This window comes from Cebus imitator, unplaced genomic scaffold, assembly GCF_001604975.1.
Source record: "Cebus imitator isolate Cc_AM_T3 unplaced genomic scaffold, Cebus_imitator-1.0 Scaffold76, whole genome shotgun sequence".
Lineage (NCBI taxonomy): Eukaryota > Metazoa > Chordata > Mammalia > Primates > Cebidae > Cebus > Cebus imitator.
Genome location: NW_016107391.1, coordinates 1,176,320 through 1,195,781, shown reverse-complemented (window position 1 = coordinate 1,195,781; position 19,462 = coordinate 1,176,320). Strand labels below are relative to the sequence as shown.

Sequence of the window (19,462 nt, the reverse complement as noted above, 5' to 3'; positions counted from 1 at the left end):
AAAAAAAAAAAAAAAAAAAAAAAAAAAAAAAAAAAGAAAGAAAGAAAAGGAAAGGAAAGGAAAGAAACAAGGCTGGCTGATTAGAACAGCATTTCTTTTGCCACCAGTTGAATAGCAGCGCCTAGAGTTTCTGGTCATAATTGCAAGGATTTATCGAAAAGCTTTAAATGTTTTCTTGGTTTTGGTTTTGTTTTGAGACAGGGTCTCACTCTGTCGTCCACTCTGGAGTGCAGTGGTGCGATCCTAGTTCACTGCAGCCTCGACCTCCCAGGTTCAAGCGATCCTCACCTCAGCCTCATGAATAGCTGGGACCACAGGAGCGCGCCATCAGGCCAGACAATTTTTGTGTTTTTATAGAACTGGAGTCTTGTCATGTTGCCCAGGCTGGTCTCGAACTCCTGGGCTCAAGCAATCCTCCCGCCTCATCCTCCCAAAGTGCTGGGATACAGGAATTGAGCCACAGTGCCGAATAAAAAGTATTTATTCGGTCCACATCACCCGCCTGCGGGCGCGGGGATAGAGGGTGCGGTCCAGGCTGGAGGAGCTGTGGCCTGGCCAGTGCGTCACGGGCTGCAGGGACTCAGTAAACCACGTGCAGGGCTGGCGGCTGGGGGTTACTTCAGTGCGCGGGGAGGGGGAGGCCCGCGGCAGAGCGTGGGGTTAAGCGGCCTCCCCAGTACTGGGGTGAGAGCCTAGAACAGGCGGCAGGGCTCCCCCACCCCCAATCCCCAACCCCAATCCCCGCGCTCGCTGCAGTGGGACGTGAAAAGCCCGTCCCACGCTCTGGGGAGTTAGTCACCTTCCACTGGGACCCTGAGACGAGTGAGCGAACATGAAGTCCAGTCCTGGCATCCAAGCCGCCATCGACCTCACAGCGGGGGCCGCCGGGGGAACAGCGTGTGTACTGACCGGGCAGCCCTTCGACACAATAAAAGTGAAGATGCAGACGTTTCCCAACCTGTACAAGGGCCTCACCGACTGCTTCCTGAAGACGTACGCCCAAGTAGGTCTCTCGGGCTTCTACAGGGGCACTGGCCCGGCACTGATGGCCTATGTCGCCGAAAACTCGGTCCTCTTCATGTGCTACGGGTTCTGCCAGCAGTTTGTTAGGAAAATGGCTGGACTGGACAAGCAGGCAAAGCTGAGTGATCTACAGACTGCGACCGCTGGGTCCCTTGCCTCTGCTTTTGCCGCGTTGGCTCTCTGCCCCACTGAGCTTGTGAAGTGCCGGCTACAGACCATGTATGAAATGGAGATGTCAGGGAAGATAGCAAAAAGCCATAATACAATTTGGTCTGTCGTGAAGAGCATCCTTAAAAAGGATGGCCCCTTGGGCTTCTACCACGGATTCTCCAGTACTCTACTTCAAGAAGTACCGGGTTACTTCTTTTTCTTTGGTGGCTATGAACTGAGCCGATCGTTTTTTGCATCAGGGAGATCAAAAGATGAACTAGGCCCTGTCCATTTGATGTTAAGTGGTGGAGTTGCTGGAGTTTCTCTCTGGCTTGTCGTGTTCCCAGTGGATTGTATTAAATCCAGAATTCAAGTTCTTTCTATGTATGGAAAACAGGCAGGATTTATTGGTACCCTCTTAAGTGTTGTGACAAATGAAGGAATAGCAGCCTTATATTCTGGACTGAAAGCTACTATGATTCGAGCAGTCCCTGCAAATGGGGCGCTGTTTGTGGTCTATGAATACAGCAGGAAGATGATGATGAGCCAGTTGGAAGCAGACTGAAGTGTCTTGGTGAACCCGGATCCGAGTCCATGAGTCTGAGGACTACAGTTCATCACAGGGTTCAACAGAGTACAAGACCAATGCGAATTCTGACTTCATGGGAATTTTGGTTTTATCTTCCCTTCTTCTGCCCTAAACCTTAACTTTATGGAAGGGCCTCTATTTTACATCATATAATTTCTGCCTATAATTGTATTGAAATAGAAACGGTGCTGCTCTTGCCTTTGCTGGGATATACAGGGTGGACTGGTTGGCCCTATGTACCTAATCTGAAAAACTAAGTATCACTCTGTCAGGGCCTTTGCATAAACCTGTTTGTGTGTACATGCAGTTTGGATGGTAATATGTTGTGAGTAAAACAATTTGATTCTATGTATAATCTCAAATATCACCCCGAAAAACCCAGAATTGACCATATTTTGTGAAATAGGTATGAATGATTGCGTAGGATCTCTCTTTGTTTTTTTGGGGACAGAGTCTCACTCTGTCACCCAGGCTGGTGTGCTGTGGGGAGCCACATCTTAGCTCATTGCAATCTCTGCCTCCGCGGTTCACGCAATTCTCCCACCATAGCCTCCTGAATAGCTGGGACTACAGGCACCCGCCACCATGCCTGGCCGATTTTTGTATTTTTAGTAGAGATGAGGTTTCACCATGTTGGCCAGGCTGGTCTTGAACGCCTGACTTCAAGTGATCTGCCTGTCTTGGCCTCCCAAAGTGCTGGAATGACAGGCAGGAACCACCATACCTGGCCAGGATCTCTTTTAAAGTCTGCTTAACATGTGCACTACATCAGGCGGTTAAAGTTTTGAAAAGTCTTCATGTGGTGGTTGAAAACCATAATACTCTGTATTTTTAAGAGGAGAAGGTGCCTGCACACAGGTGTGGCTTTGACATTCTTGAGTTAAAGTTTCAGAGTAAGCATTGTGTATTTTCCCAAGAAGCAATACCCTTACAATAGTGCTATCCATTTTCAAAGTGAGGTTATATTCTGCATCCTGCCTATGTGGTTAGGGGTGGTCTAGAGTATCATCAGGCCTTGAGGAATCAGCACAGCCTTCCTGCACCAGCTTTCTTTCTCCCTCTCAAAGGAGCTGGAGCTGTACAGCTATGCTTTGATGAAGACCCATGTGGCTGATAACAGTTCTTAGCTTCCAGTCTCTGGGTCCTGGCCTGGGTAGGATCCTAGGATGTTCTACTATTGGCCCATATCGGGGTTGTGGATGCATTTTGGGTGACTCACTGCCTCCATCAGCCAGAAACCCTCCTGGGGAACAGAAAGTGCCAAAGCTAGGAGAAGCTTTTGTTCCCTGTCTGCTGCTAACAACGCTTGTGAGTAAAAGTCATCTACTCTCAGGTAGAACTAAACAGAACTTAGTGCCTTCACTCCACAGTGAGTCATGTTAGGGACAAGCTCTTTTTGAAATTTACTGTAAGGTCCATAATACCTTCTCATGACTTCACAGTGCTAGAGTCTTCTAAATTTGGTACTGGCTAACAGTAAATTTTAATGATAACTGTGTATGGGATGTGACTAAGCAACTGTGTATGGGATGTTCATGTGATGAAACATAAGAAAAGTAATTTTATTAAACTACTTATCATATATATGTATAGGTATATGTACACTTACAAAACCCCTCCAAAACAAAGAACAACTCCCCACCTCAAAGCGTAGTTCATCTATCTGATCCCCACAGACTTGGAGATAAGCAACTGTTCTGTGGCCATGTCATTCTCGTCACCAGTAAAGTAAGCCCCAACACTCTGTGTTGCTCCAAGACCACCAGCAGAGTCTGTTTCAGTAACAAGTTTTCTTAAGCATCCTCTAAAGCTGAAAAGAAGTAGGCTACCAGTCTTAATAATAGTCTGTACCATGTGTGTTTATCACTTGGCAGAATGTAATTCCTGTGAGAAACTTTGTTTACTCAAGCTTTTTGCTATCTTTGAAGCCTCTGTGGTAACTCTAGCCTTAGTGCCAGAAGCAAGAGGGTCAGGGAAATGAGAAATTGACCAATAAAGGCTGCTGTGGACATTTAGGGGAGGGGAGGCTCAGTGTCAGGCCTGGTGTGCCCCACAGCTATGGTTGTTGGTCTTCCATTTATTTACTTTTACTTTAATAGAAAATCATGTTTATACTTTAAAGTTATTTACAAATTTAAGTTATATATTCCATACTTAAATGGAGAGTAGCTATGGAGTGGTGCTTCATCAGAGCAGGCCTATACTGAATAGAAAATGGGACTGGCGTTTAACAGTAAGTGGATCATTTCAGAGTCCACCGTCCCCCTGCCTGGCACCCGTGAGCTAGTCTAAGTTAACTTTGTTGTCGGCATAATTTCTTACATGTCATCCATTAAAGACTTAACTCAATACCTTCAACAAAAATAGTATGAGGCAAGTAAGAGGGGTGGGAGTCACCTAAAATGTGATAAAAAAATAAAAAATTAAAAAGAATAAATAAATAAAAAGAGGGGTGGGAGTGAGGCATCAAAATCTAAGTCAGGAGAATTTTTTTCTTGTCCTATTCGCTTAATTTATGGTTCAATATTTGGGTATTATTTGTATCATTTCAGATCTCCAAACAAAAGTATAGTAATTTGAAATACTGTGTTTAAAGAAATTTGAGGGTTCTATCACTAAATTATCTATATAATACGTCTTTAACTCAGACCATTTACAATGTAGTGTATTGAGCTCTGACTGTTCAGACACTAATGGTGCCTGGTTTCTCTCTTCAAGGATCTGACAGTCTAGATGTTTGTTCTGTAGTTAGGAGTGATATTTCAAAATAAAATTTAGAAGGAAAAAGTGGAATCCAAATTTTATACTCTCTGTGTGTCATCAGTGATGGATTTAGGGAACTGTCTCTGAAGTTAGGGAACTGTCCCCTTAGTTGTGTTTTTGTATTGTGGCTTTTTGTATTCTTTAAGTTACTGCCATGGTTTTTGTTTCCAAGATTTAAATTGATCAAATCATTTTTCTGATGCCTAGCCTTATTTTAAATTTTTCTTCACTTCCACATAGCATGTTTTGTCCCTTAACTTTGAAAAATCTTTTCTGTAATTTATTACACCCTTTGGTCTACTTTCAAGGCCAAATGGTCTGCATCTTGCATTGCCGAATGATATTATAGTTAGAAATTCATTCTTTGTCCTAGCAATCACTGGCTGCTAAGCAGTAGTAATCAGGTATATGTGATATCTCAGAAGGGTCATATCTGGCAATGGAGTATCAAACCTGCAGATTTTCTTCGTGATCTTCTTGCTGAACTCAGAAGAAATGTAGGTTCTCTTTCTTCAGGCCCAGTCCTCTAAGGAGGGGTGATAATTATTTCCAGGAAGTTGTTGTGTGCATAAAACTACTGGAGATTTTGGCTCAAGACCAGAAAGTATCCCTCTGCCCAGGGCCTGCATTTCCAGCTTGAGCAACTCCTCAACTTTGAAATTTCTGTTTTCAAAGTCTATAATTCTCTACTCTCTCTGATCTCTCTAGATTCATGTGAAATAGGCCAAAAGTCTTCTCTGAGATTCATTTATTCATGTGAAATCGGCCAGAAGTCTTCCCTGAGATTCATTCTAGAAAGCAAGTTATTTCACTGTTGAAACTGAAAGAAGTTAGTTAGCCTGCCTTAGGTAGATAGCAAGGGAATGGTCCCTGGAGAGCCCCCGGCCCATGGGTCACTGTCTTGTCCCCACATAACATAAAAAGCAGCCTGGGAAAAAATTCAAGCTGCAGGCACTGATAAGGAACTAGCACAGGGTGTTGTGCCCAGAGACATGCCCACGGCTGCACAGATAGAGAAACCTTGGCCCATTTGGATAAAAACTTGCACAGACCTCCGGCTCACTCAGATAAGGGAACAAGGCCTGACATAGAAATAAAAACTTGCAGAGACTTCCAGACCACTCAGATAAGAACAAGGCCTGACATAGAAAGAAAAACTTGCACAGACCTCCGGACCACTCAGATAAGGGAACAAGGCCTGACATAGAAATAAAAACTCGCATAGGCCTCCGGCTCACTCAGATAAGGGGACAAGACCTGGCATAGAAATGCCTTTGTTCTTTGTATCGTCTGCAGGCTCCCAGGAAGAAGTTTCTTCTCCCTTTGTGGGCAAGGGCACAGTGGGCTCCAGTGGACTCCAATGGGTACTTTCCCTTCTTTTCTGGACTGTAAGCCTGGGCTATATGAATCATCACTGAAGCCCCTGATTGTTCCTTACCCAAGGTCCCGGGCCAATCTTCCTGGTTGGTCCCGGGTCAAGCTGAATCACATGTTCTCCAAGGCAGCCCTGGGACTAGGCACATTCCTTCCCCTTCCCAGCCCCTAACAACCCTGGACCCCAACCTCACACGGGACACCCTGTTCAGGTCCCCCTCTCTGCTGACAGAGAGCTTTCTTCTTTTGCTTATAAAACTTTATCTCCAAACTCATCTTTGCATCTTCTTGGAGGTAAGACAAATAACTCTGGGTGTTATCTCAGACAACTAGAGACTGTTACATCTTGGTGCATTGCTGAGACTACAACAAAACTATAATCAGGGTCTGTGGCCTGCCTCCTGAGCTCTACTGTCCACACTGTTCGTGACTTCCTCCTAATGCCAGTATGTAAATACAGCTTCATGTTAATGACGTTTAAAAGGTAGACTGCTATCTTCCTATTTCCCAGACCTCTTCAAGGTTGGTGACATCACCAGTACCGAAGCTCTATTCCCTACATGAGGCTTAGTAGATTTTTCAAAATCAGTTCAGGCTGGCTTTAGTCTGCATGTTGAGAAGAAAGAATATCACAGGTGGGTAAGTAGTTTTGTAAACAATTGATGTCTAAACAATCATGCATATTCTGCCTGTGAAAATAATATCCCCAGAAAGGGTATTTTTATTTCTTGCACAGGGAAGCCAGATAATGATGTATATAGCTAGTATTTCTACTGCAGCCTGAAGAAGTTTCAATGGGTCCTCCTCAACAACCTGATCTCTCAGCAGACATGAACTAGGGCATCTCTCCACAGATCTTCTTTAATCCTTGATTTACAAACAGATCTTTTGTGCATTTTGAAGAAGTGTGCTTTTCTGATTTTGGAGAAATGGTGGACTCACTTCTAGCCAGTGCTCAGGGCTCCTCATCCAGGTTCCCCATGATGGCATAAAAAAGCCTCCAACTTTTTGGCACTGGCCTCAGGCACTCATTTAGACAGACAGAGGCAGCTCAGGAAGGTTAGTTAGTCTTCTGTTCTGTCTGCAGCCTGCTGCAGCTCTGGTGAATGCATTATGGGATTTATATTTCTGCTCTCTGCTTCTGTTTCTTTGTTTGGCTCCCCTCTTCTCTTTGCCATCTGGAGTCAAAGCTGATCCACGTTGATAAGACCCTTGCTCTATGTCCAAGTGTTGGTGATTCTCCAGGTTGATTCTCTTCTCTGCCTGCGTCAGAGCTGGGCAGGAAGGCTCCTAGGTTCTGCGTTTTCTGTCCTGGAGAAAAGATCTAAAGGCCTGGTAGAAGTTAAACATGTTTGGCAAGAATATGTCATTGGTGATTTTCTGTGCTTTATATTCTGTCACATATAGAATTTTCTAAAAATAAGACCTGTTGGACCTCAGATTCACAGAATTGGATTATGACAGATTCTCATCGTTAGTCTATACATGGCCTGCTTTATTTCTTTACTTAACTATCCAGTGTCAGATTTAAAATCCTCAATACTTGGTTGCATATCCCTAGGCTCTGTACTAGGTGTGTGACCTTAGTCAAGTTCTCTAACTCTGTGTATTGTTTTCTTCAACAGTGAAATGAGGATAATTATCTCATAGAGCCATGTGAGAATTAAATGAGTTAATATATGCACAGCAGTTAATGTGGTGCCTGGTATCTGGTAAGCTGTGTATGTGTTGGCTTTTATATTATCTCTGGTTTCCATCTATGATCCTTTGCCTTATACCTGAAATAACTCTTTTAGAATGTCCTTTAATATGGGTCTGCTAGTGACAAAGACTCTTCATTTTTGTCTTAAATTGTCTTTCACTTTCATTCTTTTAAATTAATTTTTTCTAGTTTTGCAATTTAAAATTACTACTGAGGATTAGTTTTTTCAGGGTGTTGCTTAGCTGTCTATGGATCTTTTTAAAAAATGAGTTCACCCAGCCTGGGCAACATTGGGAGACCTCATCTCTAAAAAAATAAAAAATATTAGCTGAGTGTGATGGTGTGTGCCTGTGGCTCCAGCTACTTGGGAGGCTGAGGTGGGAAAATTGTTTGGGCCCAGGAGGTCAAGGCTGTGGTGAGCCAATGTCATACTATTCTACTCCAGGCTGGGTGACACAGTGAGACCCTGTCTCAAAAAAAAAAAAAAAAAAGAAAAAGAAAAAAGCTCATTTTTCCCTAATTTCTTTTGTTTTTGTGGTAAAATATATATAACATAAAATTTGCCATTTTAATCACTTTCAGTGTACAATTGAGTGGCATTAATTACATTTGCAGTGTTGTACAACCGTCACCCCTACTTATTCCCAAAATTTTCATCACCGCAACAGAAATTTGGTACCCATTAAAGCAATAATTCCCCACTCTTCCCATCTCTGGTAATCTCTAATCTGCTTTCTGTCCCTTTGAATTTGCCTCTTTTAGACATTTCATATAAATAGAATCATACAATATCTTTTTGTGTTTGGCTTATTTCACTTAGCATAATCTTTTCATTTTGATTAGATAATAAGTTACACGACTCAAACAACTATATAAAACTTACTCTGAGAAGTCTTACTCCCACCCACCGCACATTACTTCTTTACACTTCATTTCCTATAGATAGATAATTTTTTAGTTTTTATCTTGATAGTGTTTTTCTTTTGTTGTTGCTATTTGTTTTTGAGACAGTCTTGCTCTGTCGCCCAGGCTGGGGCACAGTGGCATGATCTTGGCTCACTGCAACCTCTGCCCTCTGGGTTCAAGTGATTCTCCTGCCTCAGCCTCCTAAGTAGCTGGGATTACAGGCCCATACCACCACCCTGAGGTACTTTTTTGTATTTTTAGTAGAGATGGGGTCTCGCTATGTTGGCTAGGCTGGTCTCAAACTCCTGGCCTCAAGAGACTCACCCGCCTTGGTCCAAAGTGCTGGGATTGCAGGTGTAAGTCACTGTATCCAGCTATCATGACAGTATTTTTATGCACAAGTATGAATATATGTTCTATGTCTCCTTTTATAACAGAAAATGTAGCTATTTTAGCCTGAGTCTTCCCAAACGCAGAGTATAAGACAAGGGGCTAGGCCAGGTGCAGTGGCTCCCACCTATAATCCCAGCACTTTGGGAGACTGAGGCGGATGGATTGCTTGAGCCCAGGAGTTCAAGATCAGCCTGAGCAACATGGCAAATCCTTGTCTTTACAAAATAGAAAAACAATCAGCTTATAGTCCTAGCTACTTGGGAGGCTGAGATAGGAGGATTGCTTGAGCCTGGGGAGGTTGAGGCTACAGTGGGTCATGATTGTGCTACTGCACACCAGCCTTGATGACAGAGTGAGACACTGTCTCAAAAAAGACTAAATATGACAAAGGGCTTTTATACCACTAACATATTAGGAAGTACAATCCCAGGTAACAAATGAGGGGCCAGGGGAGTGCAGCCGGAAAGGAGGAAGAGCCAATTTGAGGGCACATTATTGAATTGGTTATTAATTGCAACTGATTTCTTAAATCCAGTTCTCCAAGAAGTCATATATATTCTGTCTGACGGGAGCAAGTTGGAGGAGTGGTGAGAAGGAAATTTTATTTTTTATCCTCATCTTCCTCTGCTCAAAGTTTCAGCACACAGACATTAACTACCCCACACTTCTGAATTGTGTATATGTGGGTGCTGAGCAAGGTTCCATGGCATCCTGTTAAATTGGTTTCAACAGGAAAGCCTTTGGGTGACAGCCATATGACCTGTGACATAGTTATGAGGGAAAAAGTACTGTTAAGGTTGTAGCTATGTGAAGTCTGTGCCCACATGGAGCTGGCTTCCAGTATTCATGCCTGAAACACAAGATAGGCAAGCTAAGAACATCTGAAATGGAGCATAAGAGGTATCTGATATAGTTCATCAACTGCACCACTATGGGCCTGCTCATATTCTTCGTTATATCCAGCTTCCATGCTATTATTCAACATGAGACCTCCATTTCATGTGTGTGTGTGTGTGTGTGTGTGTGTGAGAGAGAGAGAGAGAGAGAGAGAGTAGACAGTATGCCCTCACTTCTTATCTGACAGCAGAGGAGTAAGTCCAATCCACAAAAGATTTTCCTTTGAAGTATAACCAAGCACAATTTCTAAAGAGATTTAAGAGTTAGTGAAACAAGCTACAGTTCCTTCTGGACCTGCTTAGAGATAAGACATTTACCTCTGAGGAGTTTAAGACCTTAATGCCTTGTCTTTGTCATGGTTGCTTCGGTTGCTCATTTACCATTGACGCTGGCAATGGAAACACCAAGAGATACCCTAGTGAATCTCCTGAATTCCAGACATATCCTTTATGGAACGAATTATGTTGGAGCAACACAAGCTTCTCATGGTAACCAGAGACACTTACCACCTTAATCATATTAGCTCTTTTTTTGCTTGTCAACTGGTATGAACAGCTCAACATGATCAGGTGGTAACCAGGTTCAGATTCAACTGAAATGCATCACTTCTCAGCCTTTTGGCTAAGATCAAGTGCAGATTCAACTGAAATGCAGCAGAGCCTAGAGATTTCATGGATGGGAAGCAAAAATTCAATCAGATCACTGGAAGCATTGGTGGGAGGAGTTAATCCTATTCCACCACTTAGTTCTTGGACTCATGTATTCTAATTACTTGGGATGGAATTGTTGGTTCAGCTCCTATTCTGCATTTTAGAGGACAGCATTCCCAATCTTTTAGAGTGATCTCCAAAGCTAGTGCCTTAGCAAAGCTTTTTAATAGACCATGCCATGATTTATTGGCTCATTGGTTGATGGTGGTGGGAGGTAAAGGCATAAATTATAAAATTTGTGAATCTCTTGTCATGCATTCAGTGTCCTATATCTATCTATTTAATTTGCCACAAATGGATCCCTCAGTCTAAGGCAGTGTTTTATAGGATACCTTGTTGATGCATCATTCTGTAAGCCTTTGAATAATACCACTGTCAGAAGAATTGTGAAGAGAGGGGGAAAAAACCACTTTCTAGAATAGGTATCAATACCAGTAAGGATGAATTACTGCCCTATCCAGAGTGATGAGAGTCTGATAAAATCAACTTGCCATTAAGTGGCAGACTGGTTTCCTCAAAGAATGATACTGAGGACTCAGCATTCTGCTGACATTCAGAAGGGGTAATATTCTGCAAAGGAAAAACTCAAATAATTAAGATGAAAAGAAAGAAAGAAACAAAAACCCAGAAGGGGTAATAGATCAGCCATAGTGAGAAGAAGCCCCTCTGCTATCCCCATACAAAATCTCCATCTACCCCCATGGCCTCCCTGCTTACCAACTCATTGTCCCAGTAGTGGGATGGCTGAGGATGGAGGCTGACTGATAGCTACAGAAGTCATCCAATTCACCTGGTTGTTGCAGGCCTCTCCTATGGTAGAATTATCTTGTGAGCATTAATGTGAGATGCAAAGATGTTTTTATGCTGGTTTTTTTTGCCCACTTTCTAGTCTTTCCATATATATTTTCCCCAGTTTTCTTGTCTCTAATATAATAATTGTGTTTCCTCTAGATGCTAGACCAACCAGCCAATCCCTTTGCCACTGCTACTGTCTACATATGGCCTTACCTCAGACCACTTCTCTTTCCATTAAGAGTGCATGGCCAAGTGTACTTCTTACAGCTCTGCTTACATAGAGGGTTTTCCTTTGCCACTGTCCTTTAGGTTCCCCCTTGAGAGTAACTTAGCAGTTAAGCATTTTTGGCTTGCACCAACATAGGTACCAACCACTTATAAACTGGGACCAAGATCTTTTCTCCTCAGTTGGTTGATCATAGGGAATTTTCCAGCGAAAATATAGGTGTGAATTTTGAATTGCTTTGGTACAGTAGAGGTTGGTGAAAGGAGATTCTAGATCATGTGTTTATGAAATTTGTTCTGGGCCTGCTTGGAGCCAATCCTGAATGTACTATTTCTCTTATACAAAGGGTTTCTCGTATACCTATCTAACCATATGATCTAGTAAATCTGATGATACCAAGTTCTTGTTGGCAGCTCTGATGACATAATTATTTGGTGTCTCATATAGTTTGGATACTTGTCTCCACCAAAATCGCTTGTTGAATTGTGATTTCCAGTGTTGGAGATGGGGCCTGGTGGGAGGTGTTTGGATCATGGGGGTGGACCCCTCATGGCTTGGTGCTGTCCTCACAGTAGTGAGTTCTTGTGAGATCTGCTTGTTTAAAGTGTGTGGCACCTCTTTTATGCTCTCTCTTTCTCCTGCTCTTGCTATATGATATGCAAGCTCCATCTTCACCTTCTGCCATGAGTAAAAGCTCCCTGAGGCCTCCCCAAAAAAATAAGCAGATGCTGGCACCATGCTTGTACAGCCTGTAGAATTATGAGCCATTTAAACCTCTTTTCTTTATAAATTACCCAGTCACAGGTATTTCTTTTATTTCTATTTCTAGCAAAACAAGAACAACCTAACACAGTGTCCCATTGTCATCTATTCGGTCTCTACTATGGTTCAGGAGCATGATAGTATCTATTTATAAGCACTGAGAAATTACCTACTTTTGAAGGCATGGGTCTATACCATTTAGATTTATCATTTATATCATTAAAAGATCTGCACTTTAGCTTTCCTATTGTGCCAATCACAAACTCCACACAGCATCGTTATCCATCATGGGCATTACTAGCAACATCAGAGTGGCTGGATTGTGTCAGATGGATGGTATCATAGCCTGGACCTCTTATTCCAGAACCTTCTCAAACCTGATAGCATTCTGAGTTCCAGATGTGGTATATGTTATCTCTAAAATCCAAAGAGACTATGCCTCTTTCTCAATGGTGAGAAATACAAGTGATAATGACTTATATTTTGTCTCAGAGGGTGTTTCTTTGCATGCCCAAGACCCCTAGAATCATCACTGATACAACAGTCATTTGAGTATTCATAGGTTTAGTCTTTTACTCTTTGACATGCTAGGCCATCTAGGGTCCTTGCTACTTACTACTCACTAAGTCCAATTAGAATGATGTCATCTATGCAGTGACCTAGCATTATGTTCTATATAATGTTCAATGTTGAAATCTTTGTGGAGTACATTATGAAAGAAAGCAAGAGAGTTAACATACCTTTGGAACAAGATAGTTGAATGTGTTCTTTTTTCTTGATATGAGAAGATGATGAACTGCTTTTGATTTTATTCCCTGGTATAGTTTAAGACAAGTGTATTCACCAGAAAAATAACCACCTACCAAGGTGCCAAAGTTATGTTGATCTGGCATGACAGCTGCAATTGGAGCTACCACTTGGTTAAGTAAGTATATTGCAGTCCATTGTCAACACTCCAATATGTCTAGTTTTTGCAGAGATTGAACAAATGAATTAAATGGGAATTTGATGGGGACTATCACCTCTGCACACTTTAAACCTCAGGAGGTAGTGTTAATCTCTGAAAATCCTCCTGGGATGCAGCATTACTTATGATTTACTATCTTGGCTAGGGAAAGGGAAATTTCAGGGTTTCCACTATAATGTCTCTTACTCTCTTATTTGTCAGGGATTAAATAAAAAGTTTTGACATCAGAGATTCCTGAGACCCCAGGTTTGGTAATTTGCTAAGACTCACGAAACTCAGCATGTAGTCATACTCATGGCTGTGATATATTACAGCAAAGGGATACAAGGCAAACACTGAGCAAGGGAAAAAGGTATATCAGATAAAGTCTGGAGGAGACTAGGTATAAACTTCCAAGAATCCTCTCCCATTAGAGTCACACAGGTTATGATTAAATCCTTCTGCATCAAATTGCAACAAAAAGTGTAAAGTGTTATCTACCAGGGAAGCTTGCCTGAACCTAGGAATTCAGGGTTTTTATTGCAGACTGGTTATGTGGGTATCTTCTGCCTACATAGTAGGTAGCAAAATCCCAGACTCCCCGAAGAAAAGCAGATGTTCGGCATAAGCCACATTGTTTGTATACACAGTTTAGGCACAGAAGACCACCTTTATTGGTTATGAAATGATGTGGACACTCTCAAAATCCAAGTCTTAAATGCAAGCCAAGGGCCTACCTGGTAAGCAGGCCTTTCGAAGGCTAGTAGTCTCAGGTCTGTTATGTTAACTCTTTTCTTCCATCCACTTGGTTATTGTCCAAGGTATCTTTACAAAAATTATTATCAATAGGACCCCACATCCCAGGGTGAGATCAGCCTACAGTATTGGCCTAAGTTATGTCCTTCATGGCTTCTAGATCTGGCCAATTAAAACAAATCCCGGGGCTGGGTGCAGTGGCTCATGCCTGTAATTCCAGCACTTTGGGAGGCCAAGGTGAGTGGACCACCTGAGGTCAAAAGTTTGAGACTAGCCTGATCAACATGATGAAACCCCATCTCTATTTACAAAAAATTAGCTGGGCGTGGTCGCTAATTTAAATCCCAGCTACTCAGGAGGCTGAGGCAGGAGAATCACTTGAACCCAGGAGGCAGAGGTTGTAGTGAGCCAAGATTGTGCCATTGCACTCCAGCCTGGGCAGCAAGAGTGAAACTCCGTGTCAAAAAAACAAAACAAAAAAATCTCATTAACCATAAAGATCTATCTGAGAAAGCCAAGTGACTTCCTCCTTCAGTTTTTGCATTAACCTTTTTTGTTCTTTTAACCTGGCCCAAGACATCAACTCAGGCACAGCACAACTCTGACCAGTAAATTAAAGTTAACTCAAATGCCTTGTAGGGTTGAGACAGTGTCATGAGAGTCAGGTACCCACAAAAGAAATATAAGCCCAGAGGGTACACACAGTACCCCTGGAAACAAAGAGTTTTTAGTTGTTATGACACCCCAAGCAGGACATACATTAGTCAGACAATAAGGTTAAGAAAACCTCTAAAGTAACCTTCCACTGTGGGCCCTCCTGCTCCACGATTCTCAGTGCAGTCCAAATAACGCAGGTTAGACCTTAGATTCATAGGGACTGCCTGAGGCAGTCCGTTCCAAACAGATTTTTTCATGCATAATATCAGTTCATCCATCTCATAAGCGTGGGCGACATCTGGAAGTGTTCCTCTGATGTCTCATAGTCACCTGTGACCATAGGCTCAGCAGTCCGTTTGAATTCAGAGTGCTCACAGCAGCTTGGAAAGCCAGCATGAGTAGTTCTCCTTCAAGAAGGGGGAAAAGCATCCAGGAGCAATTCTGAAAAAAAAAGTCATTAACACCCTACCCTCTCCCAGCGCCTCCCCAGGTGCTGGGTATGTTTTCTCCATTGCTACAAAATCAGTGTGTCCCATTCACAATTATAACTTTGTATTTTCAATCATCTCCTACTCTCACTAGGGCGTTTCATCCAGAAGGGTTATTATATGCAAGAGGGAAAAAAGCATTTTTACAGGAAAACATTTTTACACAACTTAATTAGAAAAACACATCATGGTAAGGAATTTGTCACAATGGCCCTGAGTTTTCAAAGATTTTTTCAAATTGAGTTTATAGCCTCTTATCCCTTTAGTCACAGTCATTTATCCAGTGGCCAGCCTAGCATCCCAGAGAAGAGCAATTCCTTTCTGGGACAGCTGCATTTAACAATCAAATTGCCTTAATATTACAGGAAAAAAGGTGAGGGAAGTAGATTCAGGCTGTAAGTCAATTGTTGCAAATTGCAACCAGTCCAGAAATCTAAACACAAATCTACAGCAGTGGGACTTTCTCCAAAGGAGGTCCAGAGTCTGATCTGTCAGGAATGAGGAGAAGGGTCACAGTCACTGTCATGTGCCCAGTCCCAAACTGCAGTTAGGAATCCAACCAGTCTTTGTATATCTCTCTATATCAGAAATATACAGCCAATCAGCACCTCAATTTTAGATGGCTCCATCAGAATGGTCCAGCCAGTATTTATGACATTTTCATTGTTTGAGGCCCCCAAAAAGAGGTATCTTAAATCTGCAACAGTTGCAGAATTGGTGTTCTGTTTATTGAGCCTATGCCTGCTTTCAGTTTAGCACAGCTCATTCTGAGACTGAAATGGTCCATTAGAAGATAGTCAGGTTTTAGCTTAGCATCAGGTTCAGACAATTAAGATATGTGAATTCAGGATTCCAAAAAGTCAGTGGGAAGGGATGGTGAGAACAGTCTCAAAATCCAAGTTCCTAGATGCCAGCCAACAGCCAACCTTGCAAGCAGAACTAAGGATCGCAGTATTGGGCCTACTGTGTTGACTCTTTTTTGAACTAGTTTTTTCTAGCTAATATCTGCTCCAATTATATACTTACAGGCCTGAGAAATAACCACTTCGTAGGTCTGTTGACTCTTTGGACTCACTATGAAATGAACTTGGGCCCAGACTCCATGCATCTCTTGATCTCTATAAGCCGCCACTGTCACTGGAGGACCATGATGGTGTTTTAGGATACCTTGGATTAGAGGCAGCTCAAGAACTATATGTAGCCTTCATTGAGAAGTCTAGATAATCCACTTTCCCAAGTGCAGTTACCCAGGAAAATGGCTGCAGATCTCTGATAGAAAGGCTAGAAGGGAGCATCAAAAGGCTATAGTTACAGTTTCATTTCTTTCTCAAAGGGAGTCAGCTTCCCCTTCAAACAGTGGGCTCTGATGTGGCAATCTGACTTAGATCTAAATACAATGTGAGAAACTGTGGTATAGTTTGGATGTTTGTCCTCTCCAAATCTCATATTGAAATTTGATTCCCAGTGTTGGAGGTGGGACCTACTGGGAGGTGTTTGGAGCAAGGGGCGGATCTCATAAACAGATTAGTGCCCTCCCTTGAGGGAGAGAGTGAGTTCTTACTCTATCCATTTCAGAGAGATCTGGTTGTTAAAAGAAGTCCCCTGCCCTCCTGTCTCCTCTCTTACCATGTGATCTCTGCACACAGTGGTTCCCCTTTACCTTTTGCCATGAGTGGAAGAAGCCTGAGGCCCTCACCAAAAGCAGGACTCAATAGTATAAGGCTATAATTTCTCTCCAAATTGATTTTCATATATCTCAGTTGCATATATGTAAATTTGATATATATATTATGTAGCGTAATATGTTATATATATTTGAAGAGAATTCATACATATATTCACATATAGACAATATATAGCATTCATATATATATTCACTCACATTCAAAGTCCTGATTTCTTTTTTAGAACTTGACAAGATGATTCTAAAATTAATATGGAAATGTAAAAATGCAGGAATAGCAAAGACTCATGACAGCATTATTCATAACAGCTAAAAACTGGAAACAATCCTCATATCCTTTAATTTTAGAATAAAAATTTAAATATAAATTTGAATTCAATTTAAAATAATTTATGTTATTTTTATGCAGCAGGGAAAGAGAACAAAGTTGAGTTACACACAACAAGGTGGATAAATCTCACAAATACAATGTTTAGTGAAAGAAGCCAGGCACAAAAGAATACATAATTATTATTCCACTTATATAAAGTTTTAAAAATATGTAAAACTAAGACTTAGGTAATAAAGTTAACAAAGACAATGAAGGGATTATTATAAAAGGTGATTATCTGAGCAGGAGAGAGGTAGTGGCAACTCAGATGAGCCATGAGAGTGACTTCTGAGTCATTGGCAATGTTTTGGTTTTTATTCTTTTGAGATGGAGTCTCACTCTGTCACCCAGGCTGGAGTGCAGTGGCATGATCTTGGCTCACTGCAACCTCTGCCTCCAGGGTTCAAGCAATTCTCCTGCCTCAGCCTCCCAAGTAGCTGGGATTATAGGCGCCCACCACCACTCCCTAGAAAATGGAAGAGCAGGGACTTCTTCAGAATATTTAACCACATGCTTAATATGCTTATATCAGATTACCATAAGTTTTGAACACTCATACAAATTATCAGTTATATCTTTGTTTGAACTCGTGGGCTCAAGTGATTATCCTTCCTCAGCCTCCAGAGTAGCTGAGACTACAGGTATGTGCCAACACACTCAGCTAATTTTTAAATTTTTTTGTAGAGATGAGGTCTCACTATGTTGCCTAGGTTGGTCTCTAACTCCAGGCCTCAAGGGATCCTTCCACCTCAGTCTTCCAAAATGTGGGGTTACAAGTGTGAGCCACGACACCTGGCCCCACAGTTCTACTTTTAATCTGCCCTGTTTCTTTATTAAAAATCTGTCTCTCTTGTTTTCAGGTTGAGAAACTTTTTTTTCACAGACTTGTCCCAAGAATTATTAGAGTATTGTCCAATAGAAGGTCTCTACCATAGCTAAATGAAGAGATAACTTTAGGACTGATTCCTTTGTCAATTATTATTTCTGGTGACTTAAGATTGATTCTACTCCAGGAATTATAAGACAGATTTCTCACATTAATTTTCTTGAAATCAAACCCAGATGCAAGGAGCTTTTTGAAATCTGTCTTGGAGACTTCCATTGAGGAAATGTCTATCTATTTTTCTATTTCTGGGTTAGAATTATGCCACTCAGCCTTTTGCTAAGGGATAAAATAAACTCACTCTTAGGAAAGATAAGGAATGGGTGAATAGAATGTCTGGACTTAAGAATAAATATTCTATCTACTTGTTTGTAGTGAAGTCTAGATAATTTCTGTGTACAATATTTGAGGAAACAGGCTCAGATATGTATATTGGTTTAGGCAGAAATTCTGAATTTCTGTTCAAGGAGGTACCTGCAAGCCAGCAAGAGCCCCTAGCTCTTTTTTTTTTTTTTTTTGAGATGTAGTCTCACTCTGTTGCCCAGGCTGGAGCGCAGTGGCCTGGTCTCTGCTTACCGCAACCTCCACCTTCTGGGTTCAAGAGATTCTCCTGCTTCAGCTTCCCGAGTAGCTGGGACTACAGGTATGCGACATTATGCCTGGCTAATTTTTGTATTCTTAGTAGAGACAGGGTTTCACTATGTTGGCCAGGCTGGTCTCGAACTCCTGACCTCATGATCCGCCTGCCTTGGCCTCTCCAAGTGCTGGGATTACAGGCGTGAGCCACTGCGCCTGGCCAAGCACCTAGTTCTTAAGTATAAAGACTCAGTAAAGGGAAAGCACCATCCAAGTGAACCAAAATTCACTCAAGGTGAACCTAGGCTGGAAAATGTGAATAATTCTTGTTTGAATTAAAGTATGGAAGCTAGGCAATGCCTTGAATATTAGGGTATTAAATGTGCATATAAAGACTATAGATTTTTAATAAAAATGAATTCATCACCCATAATTTATATCTCCAATGTATATCCTTGAGGCAGTAGATTCTCCAATTCCAGTGAAATTTCTTATTTTAATTAGTCTGGAGAAATAACAACATGCTTGCAGAAATGTTGATTGATGAGTCTTAGGGATTTGTCAGGTAATCTAAGATAATACAGTCAAGATTCTTAAAGGAAAAAAAGTGGCCAAACCTGTCTCTAAGGAACTTTTTTTAATGTAATCATACTCCTCTGGAAAGAAATTAGGAGCCTGATCAATAGGCATAAGAAATAGAAATGAAAATTCAGATAATTAAAAATTTGTTTATTATTTATGTTGGGCCTTTGTTTGCCATTTTAAACTATAACATATTATAATATGTATAAATTTGTATTTAAAAGCAAGGA

General features: G+C 41.6%; 1 protein-coding gene across 1 annotated transcript; it reads left to right on the top strand.

Moving 5' to 3' along the window:
- Window positions 1-650: 650 nt before the first annotated feature.
- SLC25A2 (solute carrier family 25 member 2) lies at window positions 651-2,062 on the top strand. Its single transcript, XM_017532208.2, has one exon. The coding sequence runs from the start codon at window positions 833-835 to the stop codon at window positions 1,736-1,738; it is 906 nt and encodes a 301-aa protein (XP_017387697.1). The 5' UTR covers window positions 651-832; the 3' UTR covers window positions 1,739-2,062.
- The last annotated feature ends 17,400 nt before the right edge of the window (window positions 2,063-19,462 follow it).